This window comes from Myiozetetes cayanensis, unplaced genomic scaffold, assembly GCF_022539395.1.
Source record: "Myiozetetes cayanensis isolate MyiCay16 unplaced genomic scaffold, myiCay2020 scf10, whole genome shotgun sequence".
Lineage (NCBI taxonomy): Eukaryota > Metazoa > Chordata > Aves > Passeriformes > Tyrannidae > Myiozetetes > Myiozetetes cayanensis.
The window spans coordinates 12,978,967-12,989,889 of NW_026086605.1; the positions used below are offsets into that span (position 1 = coordinate 12,978,967).

The 10,923-nt window shown below is 51.9% G+C and overlaps 1 protein-coding gene across 4 annotated transcripts in view; it reads right to left on the reverse strand.

The window, feature by feature from the left end:
- The window catches only part of CNNM2 (cyclin and CBS domain divalent metal cation transport mediator 2), a 119,572-nt gene extending 111,934 nt beyond the window's left edge, over positions 1-7,638 (reverse strand). For all 4 annotated transcript variants that reach the window (XR_007631401.1, XM_050334891.1, XM_050334884.1 and 1 more), the window contains exon 1: positions 6,047-7,638. Coding sequence is in view for 3 of the 4 variants with exons in the window: in XM_050334891.1 (XP_050190848.1) it covers positions 6,047-7,619 (1,573 nt within the window). In the remaining variant the exon portion in view is untranslated. The remainder of the gene's footprint in view (positions 1-6,046) is intronic.
- Positions 7,639-10,923: the final 3,285 nt, after the last annotated feature.

Sequence of the window (10,923 nt, forward strand, 5' to 3'; positions counted from 1 at the left end):
CTCCCTCCTTTCCTAAATTACCAGCTAGAGTGATACCACAGCCTGACAAAACAAAACCTACCTTTGGATGACTTCATACAGAAGTGACAATCAGAAATGTGCCTTTAGATCCACCTCTCTCTGCCACCAGCACTACACAGCTACTGACAGGAGACACCCACTGTTGGTGTTTGTCTATGTGCAAGAGCTGACAAAGGTTCAGTGTTGATTACATTTTATTCACAGAGAGAAATAAGCATCTAGGGTTATTTAATAAACACAGTATCTTTAGTTCCAGAACTTCCTGAATCGCAGCCTGATGAGATCAGTAAGCTTCCGTGGGGGACAAAATGAATTGGCTCTTTTCTAATACTTTCTCTAAGCAGCCACAGCCATTGTCAGACTCAAACTGCTGCTGAGGATTCACTGTCATTGTCCTTACACCCTCAGAGGCAACTGAAGTTCACTGAGAAAGTGTTCTGCTCCTCAGAACCTCATGTTGGCCAAGAAAAAATTTTTTAAAAAATTTCAGAATTTTGGAAGAATACTGCAACAGTTAAACTACCTGATCATTTTCCTGTGCTACTGACTTTGCTCAGAAGTTGACATTCTGCCTCTTAAATCTATTCTACTCTAAAACTGGCTGTGAAACGCTGTTGGCTGCACAGCCTGACCTGAAGTTTACATTGGTGCCTATTATAGATAACCTTTATAGACACAGAGAAAGCAGAAAGGAGCATGGGTCACTTGTGGGGGATTTCACTCCCATCAGCTTCAGTGCAGGCAAGCATTTGCTAACTTAGCATGCGAGGGAGGATAAAGCAACTTCTTGTGCTTGTTGACAAGAGTTGCAAACCATCAGTTGAAAAGCAATCAACGAATCACATCCAATACAGGGGTCAGGCACAAACCTCTACTGCCCAAGACATTTAATTCACTTACTCCTCACCCTGCCCGCCACCCAAACCACCCATTTCTATTCTTAGAAGCAGAACCTCCAGCTGGGCTCCCCACCCAGGTGAGGGTGAAGGAGCACTGCTGCTCTCCAAGTGGCATCTCTCCTCCAGGTTCCCAAAAGAGGTTCACAGTAGGGAGCCCAGGAAGAACTGGAGCTGCTCCCCGAAGCATTCCCCATGGCGCCTCTCCCTCAGCATACCAGCAGGAGGGCTGCCTGCAGTAACCCACATCCGCTCCTCTCCGGTGGAACGAGCACGCATCCCCCAGGAGCTCTGCAAGGCCAGCAAAGCTCTTGGCAGCGCAGTACCTGCGGGTGCTGCGCTGTCACACAGCCAAGAAACAGTTTGTCACGAGGCAACCCCCACCCCCACATGCAATTTTTGTTCAGGGAATAAATCTGCAGGCGTAGCATGCTAAGACTTCTGTTTCTTGGTGGCAAATTCCTTCCCACCTACCACTCCCCTACTCTCTTCACACAGAAAAAGTCTCCACACTGGACCTCCTCAACACCCTTCCCTTTATATAAATTTCCCCAAAAGGATCAGAGGAGGTGCCTTTTATTAGCCAAGTAGCCTTGAAAATGATATTGTTTTCCAAGAAGAAGTTTTATGTGCCTTTCATAACCCAGAAAGGATTTATGTAGTTTCATCCAGTTTCCCGTAATGCTGCAGTAACAGGATTACATGGGAAAAAAGGGCCCAGGAGACAGACAACCTGTTAGATAAACTAGAAAGTGAGCATTCAAATCTATTAAATAAAAGTTATTCGGGGAAGATTGGACTCAGATTCAGCAGGATGAGAAGTCACAAAAATTGAAAGGAACCAGGAAAGAAGCCACCTACAAACCTGGATTAAAGCTGCACCAGAAAGATAAGTGACCTAATAACAAAAAAACCCCTCAGACCAAGTGACCTAATAACAGAAAAAACCCTCAGACCAACAATAGTAATGCAGAACTTTGGATCCCTGGGATATCAATTACTTACTGTCCTACCTGCTTCCAAAAAGAGGTTCTATATGCTCAAAAGAGGAGTAAGTAGGTCTAGGTATTCTTCTCTGCACCCTCAAATGTAAGAAGTTTATGTTTCAGGCTGCTGGAGCTCGGTTTTCTTTGGAGGGAGAAGAGTAACTAGAAAAGAAATGGACATTTTTCTCCTGTGTCCACACTAAATATAGCCACCAAACATACACACTAGTAAAAGCAGACAATACAAGACCAACAGAACCCAAAGAGAATGTCACCAAGCTAAATTTGATAATGTTTTTAGGAAAGAAAAATCTTTCAAGGTCCAGTTGGCAATGATTTTAACAAAAAATAGAGGAATTCTCTCAAGGCTGCCATGTGATTCAGAAAACAAGAGCTCAGAACTGCTGCACACAGTTATTGTGATTTCTTTGTAACAGGTTATTAAGCTCTGATCTGCAGGATAAAATAATAGTGGAGACAGATATAAATAAGATCAAAACATATGACTCAAAGTCCCCAGATAAAGAGGACTCCAATTGAGAAACTGCCGTCCTCCAAAGCCACCCAGGCCACCAGGAACACAGATGTACAATGGCTTGCAGAAAGTGGGCCAATCTCAAAATATTAATATTACAGCATAAGGCTTTTCAAGCTGAATATCTGTAGCTCCGGCAGGCAGGAAGCTAGAAATAGAATGCTTTGGATTCAGGATCACACCTGCAGATATCTGCCTGTGAAAAACACCAAGAGCAAGTGCCAGAGAGCATTTGAGCAGAGACCTAGGAAAACTGTCAAAAAGGGATAGAAAAAACAAAACGACTGCACACACTTGTCAATAAGAAAAAAAGAGATCACTGGAGACGGTTCTCTAGCTTCTTTCCAAAAATGACTTTGTGGCTCTTTTGCTCCCTGCTACAGATTAGGAGCCAGGACACAAATCAATCCTGGAACAGGTAACTCCTTGCTTCCCTTTACAGCCATGTCCAACATCAGATTAACTGGGAATAAATTTATTTCAAATGAGATACCTCTGCACTGAGCAAAGTCAGGCAGGTAATTCCTTAAGCCAGTATAAAGAGCACCTTACACTTCCTTGCACTAGATTTGAATGATTGAATTCAAGTAAGTTAAGCACTTGGTCTACTCAACTTGCAGGCAAGTGGATTTGACAGTGCTGATAGAGATTTAAGGTCTGTTATTAGAATAGGAAGTTGCACCTATTTCCAAAGCTATTTATTTATTTGCAAGTAAACCATGCTTTTCAGAAGAGAAGCTTGTTTGTAGACTGCTTCAGAAATCATGTTTATTCACACTTAGAGATTAGAGCAGCAAGGGAGTGAGAAAGTGCTGCAGCTCTCAAAATTAAGTTTCTGGCTTGGCAGCATAGAAGTGAAACAGATACCTATTTTGCAATTGTGGTCAAAGAACTTTAATAACAGGCCCACCACAAATCCTCCAGCTGTTCAGCCTATGCACCAAAACAAGTACAGAACTACCCATCTTCTCTTCCACAACAGCATAACAATATACATCCTGCCATGCTCGGCTTTTAATCTCCTCCTTGTAAGCTTCCATTCCATATTCAGGTTAAAAATGTTTTGCTTCTGCCCAAAAAGCGAGTTTCAAAAACCCCACCTACCCAGCTAATTACAAAACTTCTTAAAAAAAAAAAAATTCATCCTCTTCCCTTAAACCAATTCAACTAAACAGCACTATCACAAGAGCTGCCCAAAAAAGACATACACGTGAGTTTTGAAGCAGGCCAGCTGTGGTGGGAGGTCAATGTGATGGGAAGGGAATGACTGAGAACTGTAACCTTATTTAATTTCAACACCCTACCGGAGAGTAACGTGCAATTTGATTCTCACCCTTAATTTGTACATTCTCATGGGAATTTGGCAAGGTTGCTCTGAAGAAGAAAGTTGGAAGAGCTCTTGCAAAAGACACCGTGCTATGCCAGATCAAGAGAACTATCAGTTATTTACATTCATTTCAAAGGATACAAAGGAAGCCATTTATTTCCACTATCTCTGCAGTTTTTAAAGAGAAACCAGTTAGGACAGAGCTGGTCCTAACACAAGGCTTGCCCATACAGACCAACCGGCATTGCCATTCTGGAGCAAACACTCAAGTATGCTTAAACTAGCCCAACTTAATTCACAGCTACAGAGACTATTCCAGGGCTCAGCAATCTCAGGAGGGAACAAACACATCAGAAAGTCACCCTAAACTTGTGCTACTGGGATGTTTCCTAGCGCAGGTAAGAAAAGCCCTCTCCCTACATGGGAAACTGATCTCTGGTCTGCACCTCCCAAGCTACCCAGAATTTTTAAGAAGCCGATTTTAAGCACCAGTTTCAGGAACTGTAAGGAAGCATATTTGGCTTAGCCACACTTGCAGGATTAAAAAGCACACCTAATTCTCCCAGCTGGTAAATAAAAAGACTGCTAGGCTAACACACAGCAGTGCACTCCACCCCTTTCAAACAGCGGAAACAAAATGATCAACGTAACATTCGTTTCTTCAGACACACTGATGCAAATAGAACTAGGAAAAAACTCAAGTCTCACTACGGGTTAAGAATCCCATCGTACTACCTGGAGTCTGAACAACGGGAGCTGGGGGAAGAACCACCCTTCGCCTGCACATGCAGCAAAATCCATCCTAACCAGCCAGCAGTTAAGTGACATCACTGAGTTTCCCACGTCCCAGCTGCAGATCCTGCAGTGCAGAAACCACAGCTGAGGGAGGCTCGACCCCACCTCTTCTTCAACAGCTCCAAAACCAAGTAAGATTTCCTCATCACTACACAGAGGCTAGAAGACAAGGATAACCACTGCTGTACCGGGCAATAAAAAGCAAGAGTATGTTCACTTTCTATCCATGAAGATGAAATAAAGATGAGGTAACCCCCCAAATCCCACAAATTGAGTTAAGCAGGAAAAAGGAGATAAATACCCAGGTAATATAGTTTAGCATGTGGACAAAAACAGCACCCGAAATTCAAGTGGTAATTTAAACTTATTATCTAGAAAGACCACCAAGGTAGCTTTTGCAGTTGATAAAAGCTGAACTCAGATATTCCTCCTTAGATCTCCCCTCTCAAGCAAATCATCTCCCAGGGACTGAGCTGCTCCTGGTACTTTGATCAGATCTCCCCAGGTGTGAACAGTCCAGTGGCACTCCAAATGTCCTCCAGTTTTCCAGCACAGTCACTTAACCACTACTTTGAAAGTTCTTTCTTGCACAAACCATACAGCATTATTATTTGGCTTGCAAAGAGGAATAGATTTAAAAAGGAAAACAAAAAAAACCCTTTTCCCTTTTCATAAGCAAGAGTTTCTACAAGAATTAAGATACATTTGTCAAATCAGAGCCTCCCAAAATTAAGGCAAGACCAGAAAGCCTCAGTCCCATTCTGATGTAATTAATACACAAGCTACACCAAAGAGGCAGAAAGGGTCACGTCTCTGCTGAGCCTGTGGTCCTGAGGTAGAGGGAAACCTGGGAAAAAAGCCCTGTATTTCTGAAGTGCAGCACCAACAGTGCTTTCGAATATATTTTAAGACCCTGAAACAAATTACGAGTTACAAGATCAAAGCGTCAATCAAAATAACTGGAACACAAGCAGAGAGGCGAGGTCGGCCGGCTGAGCCTATGAATGGCGCTAAAACGCCTTGTTTATCTCAGCACGTGTGCGCGCACTGAGCCTGGAAGACACCCGAGCAGCCCACCCGCTCCTCCCCGTCAGACCAGCTGAAAAAGCACGGAGAAGACACAGCCAAGTAACGAGAGCGGATTCCCGGCAGCGGTTCTCACTATAACGGACAGATGAGTGGAAAAAGCAAGAAAGAAAACAACCTTGCTTGGCACCATGCCCACACACACATCCCAGTGCAGTGGGGGAAAAGCGGCCGGGGGCACATACCAGCCGTGTATCAGCTTTCTGGCCCAGGGGACAAGCAGATCTGGCAGATGCCAAAATACCGGCCACTCGCTGTCCTGAATGCACCTTCCCACACCCTTCCACGAGCAGGAAACCCAGAGGCCCCTTTGCAGAGCTCCCTCGCTGCAAGAAGGTAGATGCTGACAGCCACCAAGCAGCAACTCCCCACCGCGCCCCCGCCACAGGCATGAGCCCACCTTTCTTGAACTCCTCCAGCATGGCATCGAGCTTGGTGTCATTGAACACAAAGTGCAGAGGATGGTTGTAGAAGCGGGTGATGGTCTTGAGTGGCGTGCAGTCATCGGGGTCCACAAAAGCCAGGTCCTTAACAAAGAGCAAGTCCACGATGTTGGAGCGGTCACCCTCAAAAACGGGGATGCGGGTGTAACCGCTCTCCATGATCTCAGACATGGTGTTGAAGTCGAGCACAGCCTCGGCAGCAATCATAAAGCAGTCTCGGAGGGGAGTCATCACATCCTCCACAGTCTTAGTGCGCAGTTCCAGGGCTCCTTGGATAATGTTGAGCTCCTCCTTGACTAGATCGTTATAAGGGTCGGTGACCCGCAGCATCTCCAACAACTTCTCACGGTTATAGACCGTGCCGATCTCCTGGCCCAAGACACAGTCCAGCAACTTGCTGACGGGGTAGGAGGCCGGGAAGGTCATCATCATGAAAAACTTGGTGAGGAAGATGGTGTTGGCGCCCACGGCCAGGCCGTGCCGAGAGCAAATTGCCTGCGGCACGATCTCGCCGAAGATGACGATACCGATCGTGGAGACCACCACGGCCACCAGCCCAGAGCCGGCAATGTCGTCCAGCAGGATGGTAAGCGTGGTATTGACCAGGACATTGCCGAGCAGGAGGGAGCACAGCAGGTAGTTGCCCTGACGCCGCACAGGCTCGATGCGCTTGGCATAGTTCTTTTCTTTGTCCGTGCCACAATTCTGCACGATGCGCAGCTCCATAGGGTCCAGAGCCATCAGGCCCAGGTTGAGACCACTGAACATGCCCGAGAGGCACAGGAGGAGAGAGATGAAGATGACTTGCAGCCAGAAGGGCAGCAGGAACTTCTTCTCCTCACCCACGATCATCTTGGTGTCCTCGCCGTCGTGGTAGATCCAGGTGGTCTCACCCCAGGGCGGGGGTCCCGCCGGCCCCTCGGCGCCAGCCAACCCCCCGGGAGCGCCGGGCCCCAGGGCGGCGGCGGCGGGGGCCGACACGGAGGTGCACAGGTAGTAGGACTTGCTCTTTTCCGTCTTGCGCAGGGGCTTGATCTCGATCTCGATGATGCCCGAGGTGCGGCGGTTGAGCACGATGTGCGGCAGGATGATGATGTCCGAGGTGCGGATGCCGCAGCGCTGCGGGGCCCCGCCGCCGCTCGCCGCCACGCCGCCGGCCCCGCCGGCGCCGCGCCCCGCCGGCCCCGCCGCCGCCCGCCCGCCCCGCCGCCGCTCGTGCTCCGTGAAGGCGATGCGCGACCACGTCTCGTTGTTGATGTTCTGCCCGTAGACCCGCAGCTTCACCCGCGTCCGCTCGCTCACCCGCAGCGCGCCCCCCTCCATGAAGGAGACGTCGTCCGTGTCCTCCAGCCGCAGGCCGATGATCACCGTCTCCTCCGCCGCCGGCGGGGGCACGACGGCGGCGGGCGGCGCGGCGGCGGCGGCGGCCGGGGGCCGCCGGCCCAGGTAGCCGCCGAGCAGCAGCAGCAGCAGCAGCACCCGCGCCCCCCGGCCGCCCCCCGCCATGTTCCCACCGGGCAGCGCGGCCATCTTTAGTCAGGGCTCGGCGCCGCCGCGGCCCTGCATCGCCGCGCGAGCACTGCGGCGTGCCCCGGCTCTCCCGGCGGCGGCGGTGGCGGCGGGCGCGGCGGCGGCGGGCGAGGCGCGGGCTCTGCTGCCCGCGGGACCCGACGAGCGGCGACTGCCGGGCCGGGCCGACCAGCGCCGCCTCTACCCGCGCCCGCCCCGCCCCGGCCCGCCCGCCGCGCGGGGCGGGGCCTCGCCCGCACGGCCGCCAATCAGCGCCCGCCACCCCGCCAATCACCGCCCGGCCCCGCCCCACCGCGCACCGCCCTCCCCGGCCCCGGGGGCGCGTGACTCCCGTGTGTACGCCGCGCGCGGAGGGGCGGGGCCGGGCGCGCGGCAGCGGCCAATGGCGGCGGGGCCCGGGGCAGGAGGGGGCGGGGCCCTGGGAGGGGCGCGACCAATGGGGGCGCGGTGCGGCCGGCGCGCGGGGCGCTCGGCGCGAGCGGCCCCGGGAGCTCCAGCGCGGGGGGACGGGGTGCGGAACGGGCCCCAAGGACCCGCTCCCGCCTCTCTCCCGGCTCCCACCGCTCCCACTGCTCCCACCACCCGGCTCGCAGCGGCCGCCGCTGCCCACGGACCCGCCGCGCCTCTCGTTCCTCTCGGAGGCCCCGGAGCGCCGTCCCCCGTGCCTCCGCCGCGCCGGTCGGCGGTCGCGCAGCGCCCCCTGGCGGACCCGCCGCGCCCCGCAGAGCGGCCCGACGGGGCTCATCCCGGGATCTGCTGGCGCCGGGGGCGGCTCTCCTCCACGTGCCCCTTTCCAGGTCGATTCGGTACCGTGCGGCTGCCAGAGATCGAGCCGTCTCGCTGTGCCCCGCAGGGCTCCCCGCCTCGGCATCTCCTCGGCTGTGTCGCGCCTGAGAGCGAAATTAACCACTGGGTATTAAATTTAAGCCGCGCTCCTCCCTCACCTCACCTCTGCTCAGCCGCCCCGTGCCGAGGTTCGGCGTGAGCGGGGCCGAGGTTTGGAGTTCCCATCGGGGATGTTCGAAGCCCCTCCAGTTGCCCCCTCTACTCATCCTCAGTGCATGGATTCACGGAGGGCTGGCAGATCCGATTCAGGAAAATACCTGTAAATTAGTGTGTCCTCGTGTCCCACCACCCTGAGAGCCTTGCTGTTCCCGAGGCCTCGGCTGCTGTGCAGCGATCCCAGATGGGACAACAGACACCTGATGCCTGGCCATCATTGCTCCATGTACCTCAGTTATGAGGGATACGGAATGCAGGACACAGTTCAGCGTCCCTGAGACACAGCCAGAGTGGAACACTGGGAGCTGTCGGTGGTGGCTGAGATCCTTTAGAGGAGGTAAAACAGCCTCCCCTTCATTTAAGTGCTTGGAAAATGGAAGAGTAAAGAATTGCACAGGACGACCCAAAACGGCAGGGAGCAGAGCAGAGGGGTCTGTAGCCACAAAACTTTCCTCATCCCAAATCTCATTCAGCTCATCCTGAGGGAGTTCCGCAGGTCTGCTCCCCCCAGAGAGGTGACAGGTGTCCCTGAGCCACAGTGACTTCCTGCTAAACAGAGTGAACACGAACTCGGGAATCCCTTCCCTTTCACCCCAACTTTGGGCTGCTGCCCTCACAGCACTTTCCCTGCCTGCCGCAGGAGGACAACAATGCTGCAGATCTCACACTGGGAGAACAGGATTTGGGGCATCTCTACAGTCACCAAAACACCCAGATCAGGGTGTTGGACAGATTGTTTTGGGGTTCCTCACGTGGGACGAGGCTGCAGGACCTCCTCTTTTCATGGATTGAGGGCTAAAATTGCCAAGGTTGCACAGGCACAAGCAAAGCCTGGTAGACAGGAGACCCCCACATCCACAGTCTGGTGAAGATCCCTACTCTAATGCTCCAGATCAAAGGCAAGTCCTCTTACCTGCTTCCTCCCAGACATGCTGAGAATTTGGAAAAAAAAAAATAGTGCTGTGCAAATGCAGTGGCATTTAAGCTGTGGCCTTTTTCCGTATGCACACAAGAGGGGAGACTTCACTGGGGGTGCATCTCTTCCCAGGCAAGTTGAAAGGACTCAGCAGGAATTTCTGTCTTTTTAATGAAGGAGTTTGCAGGTAGGACCCCCCGCCCCATCTGCTCTTCCATTCCCACTGGGAAGGCTGTCTTTGATAGCAGGAGCTAATTGCTGCAAACTTCCAGGGATGAGCTGTTTGGAGATTTTGAGAAAGTCTTTGTAAGTAATAGAGGAAGAGAGCTATACAGGGGGGCATTAAACAGCCTCTTGGTGGTATTTTCAGCAGGTCTCATCACTGAGGTCACTCCACACAGTTTCAGAGCTCCTCTTGCCTACTGATCACAGCCACCCCCAAGGCTGCTCTGCAAGGGACCCCTACCTGAAACCAGCTAATACATGCCCTGATGATCCAGATAACACCAAAGATTCTTTTTTAAAATTATGGCATTACTCTAAACCCAACAACTTATGAGTTTTTGTACATCCAATAGGTCAGGCTAATAGTCTTAATTTCTTAATGGCCAGTCTTCGTGAGCGAAGATCCGGGGAAGGTCTTTCCACCTTCCAGCCTGCGCATTGGATTTTTTAGGTGAGACACAGTGTGCGCGGAACTGAGCCCACCCTTTAATCCTAAGGTTCATCTGCCGGGGCCAAGCGAGCTTGGACGGTGGCAGTGAGGTCCTTAGGACGTAGGTGGGTTGTCTTTAAGGGCTAACGAGCCCCACCTGCCCGGGAGTGGCCCTGACCGGGAATCGAACCCGGAACCCCCCTGGCTAATAGTCTAGACCAAAGCCAAAGGGACAGGCTGGCAAGGAGACTTTCCAGAAAACCATATTCAAGGGCATTACTTATATATTTAATCTCTAAAATATTAGTTAATTGCTGCCCTAGCCAGGCCAAGCATTCCAGGCTGATATACCTGTTTCTGGACCTCCCATCACTGTGTGACAGTCGGGTACTACCTGTTCGCTCATGCTTTCCATTCCAGGTGTGCTGGAAATGCCTCCTGAACACCTGGACCCTCCTCAGCCACCGCTACTGCTACTGCAGAGCATCCTTGGCACTGGGCCACAATTATTTGTTAACCCAAATTCTATTGTTTGCTTTCCATCTTCCCCCATGCCACACCAAGACAACATTTAAATAGCATAGACGTCCCTCCTGGAAAATAAGTGCAAGGGTGGTTGGAAATGGTCCCTCATTTCCAAGCACAGCTGCTCATCCAAGGGCTGTTCAGCCCCCAGCCTTTCCCAAACAGCATCTGCAAGCCAGAGCGTGCAGGATTCATGCTGGGCAGCA